This window comes from Tubulanus polymorphus, chromosome 6, assembly GCF_964204645.1.
Source record: "Tubulanus polymorphus chromosome 6, tnTubPoly1.2, whole genome shotgun sequence".
In the NCBI taxonomy this organism is placed as follows: domain Eukaryota; kingdom Metazoa; phylum Nemertea; class Palaeonemertea; order Tubulaniformes; family Tubulanidae; genus Tubulanus; species Tubulanus polymorphus.
Window position 1 is genome coordinate 18,057,024 of NC_134030.1, and position 16,134 is coordinate 18,073,157.

A 16,134-nucleotide genomic window follows, 5' to 3' on the forward strand; every position below is an offset into this window, starting at 1 on the left:
ACACCACGTGATTGTTATTATTCAATAAGCCGCATGAACTTACGGTTGACGTATTGTATTCGAGTTGACGCCTGGCGCAGCTAACGACGTGGCGAGAGAAAGTGAAAGAAACCAACAAGGTACTTTTTGTTAACGAAAAATGGTAATAAAAGTGACAAATTTCTGTTGATTTTTGTAGGCCTACAATTAGGCGATATTGATCACCGATAGAAATCAGGCCTAAAAATGTGCCCTGACGACGTGGCGTGTGCGTATCACCTTGAGAGTTGACCTTGTCCCGCCTTAAATAGAATGCCTTCTTAATATTTTTTTGGTGTATTTAGTTGTTCAGTGTGTTAAAGGACGAAATTACTATTAATAAATCCTTGTTACACCTGAAGAGAGATTATAGGTCTATTTTACTCGTTCTTATTCTGATGCACATAATCAGTAACCATGAGACACGTTTATTAATGCACCCTTTTGGGTCGAGAACACTATGTACATAGAAGTACATGACGTATTTACATATGTTTCAAATTATTTCATAATAAATGCAGTCTCAAATGTTTTGTGACTTTCTCAAAATGTATCAAAAATTTAACTAATTTTTAGTTCATAAGTCCTCAAATATTCATAAATGAACAGTTAAAAATTGTTGAAACATGTCGACTCTGCCGTAAAATCAACCTATTAACAGTCCGGAATTTGGGATAATATTGGGCTTTAGAGAACATAATGCTCCCGAGGTCTTCACATTTACAGAAAAGATTACGTAAGTGATTCACGCGCAGCGCGTGATAGGCGCACAATAGAAATCTGAGCCGCGCGTTCTTTGAGTGTCACCAATTAAGAGGACCACTATTGTGAAAATTGACCTTGGGAGGAATATTGCTCCCAATGTCAATCGATGGAAACTTGACCATGGGGTCCGATATTTTAACAATTGACTTTGGGAGGAATATTCCTCCGAATGTCAAACGAAGGAAACTGGACCTGGTCTGATATTCGAAATATTGTCATATGATTATCCCAAATTCCGGACTGTTAATAGGTTGATTTAACGGCAGAGTCGACATGTTTCAACAATTTTTAACTGTTCATTTATGAATATTTGAGGACTTATGAACTAAAAATTAGTTAAATTTTTGATACATTTTGAGCAAGTCACAAAACAGTTGAGACTGCGTTAATAGCAATAATAATGCGTATTTAGAAATACCCTTGTTTCTCATCAGCTCTTTTTTGGATAAGATTGCGCGTGAATTTGTTCAGAGAACACTAAATTGTGTATAGTTAAATCATATCCTAAATAAGGTTCTTAATATTAGGGTGACTAATATTAATTGGCGGATAATAGAAACTACTCTACAAGAAAGAATGATATAACATATAAGATAAAATTTATTTAGGGAATAGATTACGTAAAATAAAAACAACCGATAAAAACTGGTTGTTGAACTTAAGATAGGAATAAAGATCACGTATTTTTATGTACCAATTCTGGGCCGTTCATTTACTCTAAAGGTAACGCATTGGAGATGAAGAATTGGATCTGGTTGTTATTCGATGTAATTCTACTGCTGACAATCTCGTTCAATTCAGAAGCTGTATCGGTACGAAATAAGAGAAATACTGGTGAGTTAAAATGATGAACTACTTTTTAGCGAACCTATGTTTTGCTTTTGCTATCACTAGCTGATGACGTCATGCTTCCAATGCATTTGCCTATCTAGATGGTCCTGTGATCTGATTTTTTTATCGGAGGTGTCATATAGTATCTATTTTACGATCTGAAAATGTCATATAATTCTGAACTCGGGTTTTTGTGAAATAATCGAACATATACCAAAATCGAAGCTAATTGCCGTTCTTTTTGTATACCATGCATGAAATCAAAATAGACCCGGACTGCTAGTACTATAAAGTTTTGGGTGTTGTTCAAACATTTCCACATAATTTTCGCTGGAAAAACGTCTAGATTTTCTCCCAGGCCGGTCTAAACGCAGGGGTCCGACTCGCACCTAACTCTCTAATTACATGGCTCGACCCTAAACTATGGTCTCTTGGATAGATCCAAGAAATATGGTAGCCTATAAGGAACATTTTCAAATTTCAAGTGTGGACAGAATGGTGGATTTTAATTTCAAATTCGAATCAATCGAGATCAAGGTTAACTTTTATTTCATAATATTTCAGTCGCAATGTTGATATTTTGTTTCAACAGATCAACTTTCGGTTTCTTTGATTATATTTGTGAATGACTCCAATGCGTCTCCGTACACTAGAGACACCGAGCACTACCGCGCATTTCCTGGTTTATTCACGTATTCACACGAGTACACGGTATTTCTGCTCATTGAAAGATATTCTATGAATAATGATTGTCATTGGTCCTTGGTGCCCGAAAATGTCTACTACAGCAAGATGTTAGTACGGGACGGACAGAATATTAATCCTTCGTCTATTACGATGTGATTGCAATTCAATTCAATGCGATCTAATTTTCACCTTATTTTTATTGATCTTACTCATTGTTTTACAGATACCGGTATCCCAAGAATGAATCACCACCTCGATTCATTGCAGCAGGAATTATAGATTTTTCGAAAGGCACGTTTCAGCAAATATTCTAAGACAAAACTTCTGATATGATTACGCCAGCTGGATTTGGCCTAGCTCCTATCCTATCTTTTGATATGAAAATTATTATCTGAAAATAAATATGATTATTTTCTAAAGCAAGAGTTGCCGTTTGATTTCGATCGCTCCTTTGAAGGTTTGAAAGGCAATGTGTATATCGATTTTCCTCTTCCCATCTTGCCACCGGCCCTAGTGCAATAGGACCAGCGTCTAATTCATTTTAGACGTCTAAACTGCCTATAAGTTAATGGTCAGGTGAGCTACAAGACCATTGGTCTTTTATAACTGAAGCGGCCGGTTTTATAGACTGATATTAAAAACAGCACCTGATGGAGTTGTACTGGGCAGTGTAAATGTATTACCAGGTACAAGAATGTAACATATATTGTGTTTTTGATATTACAGCACCTGATGGAGTAGTACTGGACAGCGTGACTGTATTACCGGGTTCAAGAATATTACGTATATTGTGTATTTGATATTTCAGCACCTGATGTAGTTGTACTGGACAGTGTGAATGTATTACCGGGTACAAGAATATTACGTATATTGTGTATTTGATATTTCAGCACCTGATGGAGTTGTACTGGACAGTGTGAATGTATTACCGAGTACAAGCATATTACGTATTGTGTATTTGATATTTCAGCACCTGATGGAGTTGTACTGGACAGTGTGAATGTATTACCGGATACACGTGTATTATTGTCGCAGGATGGCAAAAATGTCAGTATTACCTGTAAACAGAGCAACTCTAAAGCGACTGGTGTACACTTCCAGCTACGAGTGAACAGTGGAGCAGGAGGGACCTGGACTCCATTACATACGGCACCAGCATCAGTTTGGGTTTTTAAACTGGAGGCTGGTAAACAATATAAATGTGTGGCCACAAATTCAGCGGGAACGAAAGAAAGTGAAATCTACCAATCAGATGTGATCAGTGAGTATGGGCCTTTGTTTTTGACATTACACACGTCTGTACGATCATCGCATACACTCCTGCTTAACATCATTGTTTTCAGTGTCGTCAGTCGTTGGTTTTTGGAGAGTTCCGTTCAATTTTAAGTCCACTCTGGACTTAAGTCCGAGGGCCCAGTTCCATAGTCATAGCTTAGACTTAAGATCAATTCAAGACCATCTTAGTTCTATAGCCAATCTAACAACTTAAGACCAGTCTTAAAATTTAAGGCCATTTTTGGACTTAAGTCTCAACTGAGGAACCGGCCCCAGCAGGCTATATTTTTACTTTTTAACACAAGTTTTCAAGGGAAATTTTGAAGGCGCTTCCATCAATTACCTTGATCTTTTGTGTATTTTTTAATCCCCAAGGGGATCTATCAGCGTGACAAAATTGGATTGATCAGACCCAAGATGACCGTCCTGTGACCTTTTTGTGCCCAAAAAGGTCAATTTTGGCCCAAATTCCGAGACCTGTAGCTTGCTACTTGTTTACCATCTTTCATTGAAATGTGTGAAGAGTAATCTATGAGGAGGGATCTGTAACATGATGGGTTCTTGCGATCTGTTCAATATCACGCAATTGGCGGCCATCTTAGTGTCATCAATTGACAGCCTTCATTCGGTAAAAGTCATCATTTGGAAAAAGGGTTTTTTAGGAAAATAAAAGCTGGTTTTAACTTATAATCTTGATATTATTATCAGCGCTGTCATAGGATACATCTCCTCACTTGGAATTGGGGATACCCAGTTTTTGGTTCTCACCAACAATAGGGGTTGAATATTGAATCATACACAATTTGTTTATTTATATTGGTACCTATGCATACTTTGTAATCACAATCGGTTACATAATTTTAGCTCATACATATTTGTAGTAAGTTTCAATATCATTGGTTTTTGTATATGGTCAGCGGGGGGCGTTGGATAGTGGAATAATTCAGTATTTCCCTAGTATGTTGGTGCCTAGGCATAATTTGTTACCACAATCAATTGACAGTGTAGCTAATGAAATTTTCTGATAATTGTGGTAGTTTCAGGGCTATTGCTTTTTGTATATGGCCACCAGGGGGCGTTGAATAGTGGAATAACTTAGTATTTCCATATTACTTGGGTACCTAGACATATTTCGTTACAACAATCGATTGCAAAATTGTAGCTCATGACATGTACTATGATTGTGGTGAGTTCCACGGTCTTCGGTTTCAGTATATGTTCATCAGAGGGCATTGAATTTTTTGAAATTGTTAGATTGTTGGACATTTCAAAGCACTTTCCAATTTGGGCATGGTATCCCTGGACCCCGAGTTTGGTTCAAATCAATCATAACCCACGTGAAGAAACCCTGTATCCAATAATGGATGTTTCCAAATCATAAGGCGCTTTTTTAATTACTTGGATTTCGGGAGTTTGGGAGGAAATCTTTGGTCGGGTAAAGGGAATAGATAAAAAAAAAACACAACTTTTTCTTTATTCTGAGATGGTGTACACTTTTATGTGGGTGGAATAGAAAAAAAAATTCTCTTTTTTAACCTATTCCTTTAGGCAGAATTCAAAAGGAATCCACAACAAATTTGAAAATGTCATTTTCAGTTAAGAATCTAAGATTCAAAAGTAATTGAGCTGTTTTATGAATTGCTTGGATTTCAGATCGATCGCCGAGAATCCAGTCATGTAAGAATTCCAATTTCATCTCAAGTATATAGGATAGCTAACGGCTCTCTATTATTAAATCTACACTACAGAGTTAAGTTAAACCCTGTAATTAAATGGAGATGTATCGCAACTGCTCTGTGTAAGACTATCGCGGACTGGAACTTACGTCATTTCACTAGACAGTTTATAAATCAACAAAGAATAGAATTAATTGATTCACTGATGAGATTTCAAGCTTCACATGTATTTTAGTTGCGTCAAGTCTTTGAATAACAATACATAATTTACAAACAGGCCATGTTTCAGCACCAGATGGCAGCACAAGACGGCACGATTTAATTGTCGCGGGCTATACCGTTGAGGTGCTCGAATCCTGGCACAGTCAGCTTAACCGAACGAACGCGTTTTTGCAATACGTGTGTAAGATGCTTGCAATTTGGTAATTTTTTTCGCTTTGGGATAGAAAATACTAACGGGGAACGCATTAGAAAATGAGATATAGATTTTTATTTTTCTATTTTTCTTATTTCCGTTTTTTGTTAGGGCGGGGAGCGGACTTAAAAAAAAAACAATTTTTATTTTATTCAAGAAAGCCAGGAATTCTCGGCGGAGGATCCGAAATCCAAGTAATTAGAAAAAAAACACCTAAGCAATCATGTGTCTTTTGTGAACACTATATTTTTTTCGATACTAACTCCGTGAGCTTAATTTCGCCATAAGTGTCGTATTCATTGTGACCCTGATATTCAAAACCAGCGTGAAAACTAAAATCAAACTCTTAATCGAACAAGAAACTCATTTTCACAGACTCAGATAAAATAAGATGACTTTTCATGTGCTAAACAGTTGAAGAAACGCAACTCTTGTAATCTTGATTTTTTACTCAATTTACTTTTGATTCCTTCAGTCATTTTGAAGAGCAAACAGAAATTATATCGTAATGTAAATCTTTTATAGGTATAAACATATTTGAAAACCCGTGTAAACTGGCTGTATTCCAATCACTGGTTTGTACTTGTAAAGCCACAAGTATGATTGGTAATCGAAACATCAAAGTAAAATGGTATGCCGATGGATATGAAAAAGACTTAACAGATATTGATAAATTACCCGAGCAAGGCGTAAATACTCCGTTGGAAGATGGAGTTATCAACAGGAATCAGATGTATTATCTGTACATGCAACACGCAACATTGATTCAGTGTCGTTTATGGAAGTATAATCGGATAGAACTACCGGAACCACTTCAAAATCAAATACTACATCAAACTAAGATGGACGTTACGTGTAAGTAAAGAAACATTTCCGTAACAATATCCAGACTACATCAGTCTGGTGTTGGTTTAGAACATTTGTCCGAGGTGTCCAGATATGAATGTCTCTGTCTGAGGGTGTCCTACAAGTGACTAGCAAACAACTAACGTCGCATGAGACCTGAGCCAGTTTCAGGAGGCCACGGTGCATTCTCCCCCTGCTGCGGACGTTATCAGGTCGTTCGTGAATTTTTTTTTTTGTCGAGACAATAGAAATAATAGAGAGGACAAACAACGACTATATGTATTTCCTTTCTGAAATCCAATCTTCTAGAGAAAAGTTTATACCTTGTATGATAAGGGTTCAAAATTTCAAAATTTGGATGTAAAAATTGTTTTCGCTTCAAAGTGATTGATTTAGTAATCTAGCGATTGATTTTTCACTTCCTGGTGATTAGACATTTATGTTTGGGCTCAAGTTCAATGTTGTACCGCCCGATATCAGCCAAAACATCTGCCATCAATTGGAGAAAATCGTTTTCCCTGCTACAATAAAGAAGTTTCCAGTTTCTAGGCGCCATTTTGTGGCGGTCCCTCGAGTTCCCCATTTTCGAAATAATTTACGCTCATTTTTAAAACATAAGTTTTGATTGAATATCAAATAGCTCTGCTTACTTGATTAATACACCATTTTAAAGGAAATGAAATGCAGATGTTTGCCGGTGATTCGGCTCAAGTATAGTTTACGGAAAAGTAGAACGACGAGACTTATCATAAGAAAAAAATCAATATGCCAGAGATCAATGTAGTTTAGTTTAACTTGCCGACATCACCGACATTGCCGACATTGGGAAAGAGATTTTTAATGTAGGTTAGTTTAACTTGCCGACATCGCCGACATTGCCACTCACGAAAGGGGTCAGGACTCTGTTAGAGAGTGTGTTCGTAAGAACATTGCTTTTGTATTTTTTAGATTTTGATCACTCATTCACCTGATGGAGCTTCTACACATTAGTAGCGAAAGCTTGTGCGTCAAATAAATAGTTAACCTATACAGTACTACACGTCTCGTTACTGATCACAAGAAAGACAGTGAAAACGAATGTTTTGTTTTTTCAAACAGATTTTGCACCAGTTTACAAGAAATCCAGTGAAAATGAAACATACGCAGCGTATATTGTAACAGTTGATAGTCACCCATCGACTCAACAAGTTACATGTGACCCTCCAGCTGTCGTTCAAAAACTATCAAACTTTCGGTGGAACGTAACGATACCTATCGTAAATAGTATCATAACTGACTATAGAGGGCAGTGTTTGGCTGATGGTATTAATGAAAGGGTGATTGATGTCGCTGGTTATCATAACGCCGGTCCAACTGATGAACCAGGTAAGATTGCGGGTAAAAATTGGATGAATTTTATCTGAATCTGAACAAATGATTTAAGTCCCGGTTGCCACGTGATAAAACTTCATTAATTCTATGCAATCAAACAATTTAGGGAGGGCTCAAATAGTACGTACAATTTTAGGGGGATGAGGGATCGTGGAAGTACTAAGGGGGGGGGGGGTTAAAAACGTCAAACATGATCAGACGTACTCATTAAGTAAGTGTAAGTCATCATTTCGATAAGTCGTCACATCACTGAAGTCTTCGATATTCTTGTGTCCCAATATTATTTGTATCTCTAATTCTATATACTGTATTTCCAATTTGGATAAGTCAACATAATTGCACATTATGCACATAATTGCACATAATGCGGTAGAGTCTCATGATGTAATCAGATTTGAGTCTCTGCACGGTAAGAACAGCATGACAATCCTTTAAAAGTGTCATTTCTCAGTATCAACTGACCTCGGCATATTTCATTATTTGTGAATATATCACATTCAAATGTTACACTTTGCACAATAATTCACATTTTCTACTTTACATTTTGAAGCCGTTTGTTATTGGTGTTTTGCATTTCACTTATTAACTTTATTTAGAGGCTATTTGAGCTTTGAAAATAAGGAGACAGATATTTCTTGCTTGACCTATTTAATTATTCAATTTAATTGCTGTTACTTTTATCAATAGTAAAAACAGAAATATTTCTAGCTTTTTCTTTGCACAATTTAATGAAAATTGCTGATTTGTTTGAAATCCAGTTCCCGAAGGAATGAATGGAGGCAGAGTGGCTGGTGCTGTAATCGGTGTACTGATATTACTGATTCTGATAATACTGTTTATACTGTGTCATTGTGGCTGCTGTAAGTTTTACATAAAACCATCATTAAATCTAGATAATGAAACAACAATAAACAAACTGCAGAAATAAAATACTGTATTATTTCTAATTGACAGTGCGGTGTAGAGAACCTAATGATGAACTGTGTAGATATGGAAATTGTAAGTTCTGTAATAATCGGCTAATTTTCCCTGCGTAAGCCATGTGAGTGTTAACATGCTGTACAGTATTTTATTTTGTTTTCCAGTACTGTGTTTCTATAGAAAACCTGCTGATAAACTGTTTAGATGTAATTGTCGCACCGAGAACTCGTCGGACAATGAACTATGTGTTTGTTGTTGCTGTAAGTGTCATAGAAAAATGCCATCATAGAATCTTAGAAAGGATTATCGCAAATTAGAATATTTTGTTTGTTTGTTTTCAGTGACTTGCAAATTACCTGCTGCCGATGAACCTGGTGATAAGGATGACTCCTCAGATGAACTGTGTCACTGTTGCTGCTGTGAGATCTATAAGAAAACATTCTTTGAAACTGATTATGATTGATATTCAGTAACTGTAGAATAAACTGCTGTATTTTTTTTCTATTTGCAGTGCTGTTGAGAAGTGAGCCGTGTACATGTAATTGCTGTAAGTTGTATTAACATTGAAAACATTGATGATTAATCCTGCAAAATTAACTGTTATTGTCATTGGATATTCATGCATTTGAATTCAAAGTCCAAGAGTGTTTGAAAGTCTTTGGTCACAGTTTGTATCGATGTGAATATTCTTCAGACCGAGTTCATCATAGATGATTTAAATCAGATGCGTGCCCATCAGGTGGCGTGGTCACGTGGGGAGTAACACTGAAAACCTTGAGATAAGTTAACTCAAGTGCGACTGACGTTATTGTCCGATGGCGAACTAGTCGTGGGCGGCTGCTCTCGCTGCCCTACCGGCGTCTTACAGTCGTTGAAATGCCCAAACACTTATAATAAGACGGCGGGGCTTTTGGAATAATTTTCTCGAAAAAACGCCAAAAATTTTCCCAAAATCTCGAGAAATTAATTTTCTAATTCGCAAACTGGACGGTTTAAACACATGAAGGTTACGCAGTATCATCGGTTCAATTGTCTCAAAATCTATCATAGCATTAGCTGCATCTACGATATCCAAATCACAGCATCATCCATTTTCTTTGTTGGATCAATATGTCAGGTTTTGTCTGTGAGGTGAGTGTAGACAAACAGTATTTGAGTTTTCTAATTTACAGTACCGTTTTTGGTTCCGAAATCTAAAGATGCGATTGAATTGTTGCGTTGGACAAGTGAAACCTGGTATGAAAAAGGTAAGATTCTCTCACATGATTTACTGCACATATTCTCAGATATCGGTTTGATAATTTTAGGTGTTGTTTTCTTTGTAGATCATGAGAATTGGGTGAAAACACGTGACCAACTGCAGCCAGGTATTTATAGAATTATTAACCCTTTATTTCTATAATATGTAGAATATCTTGCATGAATACAGTTCATAGTTTTAGAAATCATTCACTAATAATCTGGTCCCGGTTTTATAGACTGGTATTATCTTTAACCCGGGGTTAACTATATTCATTATCAATTAGGTTAACCTCGGGTTAAGGTTAATACCAGTCTATAAAATTGGGCCCTGAATTATATCCAACAGATATTGTTTCATTATAACAACTGTAATTATCAACTTAAGTTTGTGCTTTGCTAACGACGTCGGTAGTTTAAAGAATGTCATGATTGGAATCAAGATGGCTGACTGGTGCATTTTTGCATATTTTTGAAGGCGCTTCAGTCAATTGAGATAAGGTTTAATCTGCAGCCAAATATTGAGCACAATCATCCTTTTTGCAAAATATTGAAGAACTTTTTGATCAATTGTGTTAGTTAAGTGAGATCAGAGCGGTGAACGTTGGTCTATGAACCGGAGTTCACTGCCGACTCATCATTTCTCTCCGGGAAGGGGCCGAGGTCACCACCCCACCCCCATCGGAGTGAACAAGTTTAGGCGACCAAGCCCTCCCAGGTCCGTCACCTGCGAGATCGGAACTCTTTTGGTTAACAATGTTAGTATACATCATTGTAAATTGGGTGTCCAATATTGGTTATTAGTACATTATAAAATATAAAGCTGCGTCCTAGCCATGTAGCCGCGATGGTCTAGTCATGTGGTATGACCGCCTTAAAAAATAGGGAACCGGTCTACGTGTATAGATCCTACTACTACCATGAACCTATCTGGTTCTTGTGGTGTTTGGAGCGACAATGCGCCTAGATCGCTTACGAATCTTTATCACGGATCTCTGCTTCAATAGCAAGATTATGCTCAAGTCTATGTGCTGATGACTTATGGACACCTAGCGCGTTACTACTACTGAATTTCCTACTACATTGAAAGTCACCTTCGTTACTTCCGGTCGCCATAAAATTCTAGTAAGCAAACTGGACACACTTATGGTGGGTCCGACCCTCTATGCAATACCAGATCTCGGCATCCGTCAACTATCGGCGGATCACATTGACTAGCATCGCTAGTAAAATTATTTTCGTTAATACGTTTCGGAACCAGTTACAAGTGCCCCTGCAATCGGGTGGTTAGCCCAATCCAGCTTAAGGCGGTTGGGGAGGTTATTACCGCCTCCCCGCTCGGCCAGGTGGTGATTTTGTCAGCGCTACTCGTGTAGCCGGTTTCCGGTCGCAGCCGCCTGGCCAGTAACTTTGGTTCAGTGGGCACACCACGCGGACCTACTTACTCCCCTCCAAACGAAATTTTTGATGATGAGTTAAGGGTTGGAGAGTTTCAGCTTTGCAACTTTAGTTTCTAACCTGGACCGTCTGCAGTCCAAAACATTTGCCTGGCAGCCATTGTTTTACACAGAAGTTACCACTTCAAGACATTTGGGTTAATTGTCTTGACGTTTGAAATATATTATAAATTATTATACCCTGAACACAACACCCTGCCACATAAACATTTGGCCGACTGGTTTTCGTTTTCAAAAATCAGTACTGTTTTTTAGGTTTTGTGAGATTTTTTAAGACGCTTTGATAGATTTTTTATTGATGTTTGTTTTATACATGTACTTACCCTAAATGTATCAGCAGTTATAAAAATGTAATAGTTACAGCCGAGACTATTGTTGTTTGGCAGCGGCGGATTCGGGCTGGTCCGAGGTTCGAACCCCCTTTCTGACCAAGTGCCCAAAATAAAGGCTTCTCATCCCTTGTACTGGTCATTATCTAATGTGCACTAAATGTGCATAAAAATGATGTACCTAGATTATCAATTATTTTGCACTTCGTGCCTGCGACCCTTGCAGGGCCACTCAACACCAACAAAAAGTGCCCTTTCGTATAAGATGAACCCTTTTGTGACCAAGTGCCGGAAATATAGGCTTCTGCTCGGTACTGATCATGATCTAATATGGCACTAAAGTGAAATAAAAATGATGTACCTATACGTACAATATTTACACTTTGCGCCTGCCACCTATCACAAATAAAAAGTGCCCATCTCATGTGAGTTGAACCCCTCTTTCTGACAGCGTGGATCCGCCCCTGTTCGGTAAAATCAGCAGTTTTGCACAATTTGTTGACTCATATGTTGAACCAGCATGTTATGTTTTATTGTATGTTTTTGGTTGATTTTAAATACAATTAACTCACAATTAGGGGCGGATCCACCGTATTCCATGATATAGTCAGAAAAACGTGATCAACATATATTACTAGATGCCCCTTTGTATACATCTCGTTGAGGTGATGAATGTAAATAAATTTCAAATTTCAAAATTTCATGATTCAAATTTTAAAATGAAAATGATTCAAATTTTTAAAACTGCGGATTTAGATTTAGAGGATTGGAAATGCGGGGAACGAGAAACGTTTTTTTTTCATGTCAATCTGTAGCTAATATGTTTAATAGTTAAAACTGGAGACTTTGAGGTCATTGAAAGGTTTTTCAGTCCAGGTATATTAGATATTTATTGTAATTTCATTTAGATTAAACAATATAAACTCAGAGAGTTCATTTATAAATCAGCAGATTGTTTGTAACTTCGATGAATTCATTTAAAAAATGAATTTAAAATAAGTTTTTCTTTTATAGGAATTGTTAGAATAATCGGCGATGTTTACGGAACTGAGAATGATTGGGAGATAACGAGAGATGAGGATAAACAAGGTAAGAGTAGTGAAAGGTATGAGTAGTCAGAGGTAAGAGTAGTGAGTGGTAAGAGTGGAGAGGTAAAAGTGGTGAGAAGTAAGAGGCGTTACAGGTAAGAGTAGTGAGTGGTAACAGGAGTGAGAGGTAAGAGGAGTGAGTGGTAAGAGAAGTGAGTGGTAAGAGGAGTGATGACTCAGTTGCCAGGGGAAGTGCAGAACCGGATGTTTGGTCTCTTGCAACCGTGCATAGTACATACCATACTGTCTCTAAATATGACACTTCTACCTCCTATCTTCATCCAGCAGTAATTCAAACTGTTTGATGCACAGTTTATTTGATTATTGAACAAATACTTTCTATATTTCATTTCAGAAAAAGCTATCAGAGAATTCTTATTCCAACAGTTATCACGTGATCAAAGTAAGTTATTCTTTACCTATAGTTTGTGTTAAGTTCATGTACGTGAGTTGTGTGAACATGCACATGTGTGTTATGTGAACATGCGCATGTGTGTTATGTGAACATGCACATGTGTGATATGTGAACATGTATGTTGCGTGGAAGTCACCTCTAGGCTCCATCATGACGGTAGAAAATATCTCAGCAGGAAAATAACGATAACTATAATGTTTTAATATTGAGCCGCAAACGATCTTGTCGTGACACCAGATAGGACAGTAACTATCGTTTCTGAGCTGCGCACAACTAATCCCGCGTATTTTTATAAGCCTCTAAATAATACGTCATAATCACGTGCAGCAGTGTTACACACATTTGTAAACCGATTAGAGATCACACTCTAACATTGTACATGTGTGTTATATGAACATGCACATATGAGTTATGCATGCAATGTACATGTGCATGCATGTGAGTAATACTTATGTGATGTATGTGAACAAGTAAATGTGAGTTAAGTTAATATAAGAGTTTAATGTCGGTGTATTTTCAGGTATGTTAGATTTGGTGAAAGAAATCCTAAGTAAGTTTACGAAATGACTCAGTATTTCCTCTTCAACTCGAATCATGGATTCAAATGAGTCTATAATTATCTATTGACAGGAAAATACGCGACAATAAACGATTTAAAAACGAAACTATTTAATGAGATCGGTAAGATTCGGTTGAATACAGTTATTGGTGTATGAGTTTATTGATTATTATTCTACTGTTAACTCTTATGTTATGTTGTAAATGTATTACAGATAAACTACTGAACAAAAAGAGGTCAATAGATGGCGCTGATGCAGTTTACAATAGAGATGAAGGTACTTTACTGTTCAAACTTTCAGCTTCGCTGATAGAAATGTAGCGAATTCAACATGGCCACCTGGCAGCCTTTTTGCAATAAGTCTATAAACCTGATAGAAGCGACCAGTTGAGAATTTGCAATAATTCAGTGTGTTATTTCGTAAATGGAATGTTATTCTAATCGCATTTTTGCCTAAATTCGTTCCATTTTGCACGATTCGATACATTCAGAAATACTCAAGTTACAACAACATAATCAGATTTACACAATCCAGAACAAAGAAACTGAGAAATAAGATTGAGAAATAAGATGTGATATAAACTAGGGGTAATGATACAACATGAAACAGAATTTCCAATCTATTTCTTTGTTTCAGATGAAGTTCATGTTAGTTTTATGACGCAATTGAATGAAGAGAAAAGACCCTTGACAGACAAAGAGAAAGAGTTCACCAGGGATGGTCAGTAAACTATGAAATCGATCTGAGTTCAATTATAAGTTGACTACACAGATTTACCACAGAGTCTGAAAAGTGCTTCAAAAAATTACTGACGAAAATTGCTAACCTTTTGAAAAAAGGTCTTCCGCATTTTTCAAATTTGTCGCTAATGTTTTAGGATTTATCTGTATTTATAGATTTGCAAAATGAAGCGAGCGCCAAAAGAGCAACTGCTCTGTGTGAATCACATTGAGCTTTTATTGGAAGTTATCAAACATCATTTTAAATATTGTAGTTTTTGTAAGTTTCAAATCTCCAGTAAACGGTTATAATGAATTTCTATATTTTCAGTCGCTTTATCAGTTGAAGCTATTGTTGATTTGTTTGCTGATATGTCCGGTAGGTTCCATAAATCATTTCAGTAAAAATACTGTGGAGTTTGTTGTGGAATCATTGAATAATTGATTGTGTTTATTTTTACTGTAGATGCTGAATTATGTGAACGAGGAATATTCAACATTAAACGTAGGTTTTAATTCTCATTTATCCTCGACTGAGTTTATAAATACATGAGCTCTATAATCTACTGTACATATACATGTGGGTTCTCTCCGTACATGTACATGTGAGTTCTCTGTACATGTACATGTACAACTGAGCTACATGTACATGCGAGTTCTCTGTACTTCTCAGTCCTGTGCGAACTATTTTCTTCAAACACTTTTACTTTATATTTCAGCTACTGATGAAATTGCTGGTAAGTTATAATATTCACTATGATGTATAAACTGGTGCTGAGGCCGTTCAATTATAACTGAAATATCGCTGTATCTTTTTATAGATATGTTTGTAAAAGAAACACTTCAAACAGAAGTTAAACAACAGAATGGTGAGTTTTCACTGAATCTATCAGGGGGGCTGACAACTGTAAACTGATTACAAATTAAACATAGTTTGTCTAATTACAGGAAACCCCGTCACACAAATAGAAATCCAGAAAGTAACTGATGAAACAAGGATAGGTGTGTTATACAATAAATTAATTATCATAATTTATCCATAATTTATTCTATATTGTCAAGATTAAAACTATCTACCGGTACTAAAATCATGGATAGAAATTTACCCCGCAATTGTAATATCTTTATGGTTGGTATTACAGAAATGGGAGTGGTTCACCGAACCGTTTTGTGAACAAAGATATTTATGGTAAGACTGAAAATGTTTTCATTTAGATATTATTCTTTCCTTAATATTCACGCTAATTACAAATCGTTTCGTGAATGAGGATTCCGGTTTACAATAAAACCAGCTACCCGGTAATGTGCAACAAATGGCAACGTTGTCAAAATTCATCGGCTTTGTGGCAAATTTAAGGTTTTATAAAACCCGGTTAATCCACATGTATTTGGATGAAATTATAGTTTGAACTGATCCGGTCAATATTTATGTCATTTCATTCATGTATTCATTTGCAGAATCAGTTTTATTGGCGTCAAGTTTGCAGAAATTAGAAGAGAACAAACATTCTACAGAACTAGA

The 16,134-nt window shown here is 36.6% G+C and overlaps 1 protein-coding gene across 1 annotated transcript; it reads left to right on the forward strand.

Annotated features, from left to right (window-relative positions):
* The first annotated feature begins 8,653 nt into the window (after positions 1-8,653).
* LOC141907808 (uncharacterized) lies at positions 8,654-16,114 on the forward strand. Its single transcript, XM_074797550.1, has 20 exons — positions 8,654-8,744; positions 8,839-8,883; positions 8,970-9,065; positions 9,147-9,224; positions 9,317-9,352; positions 9,978-10,052; positions 10,131-10,172; positions 12,845-12,919; positions 13,274-13,321; positions 13,854-13,883; positions 13,964-14,014; positions 14,107-14,169; positions 14,530-14,613; positions 14,944-14,991; positions 15,079-15,117; positions 15,332-15,349; positions 15,434-15,481; positions 15,561-15,614; positions 15,755-15,801; positions 16,071-16,114. The coding sequence occupies exons 1-19, from the start codon at positions 8,654-8,656 to the stop codon at positions 15,784-15,786; spliced, it is 1,053 nt and encodes a 350-aa protein (XP_074653651.1). The 3' UTR covers positions 15,787-15,801; positions 16,071-16,114.
* Positions 16,115-16,134: the final 20 nt, after the last annotated feature.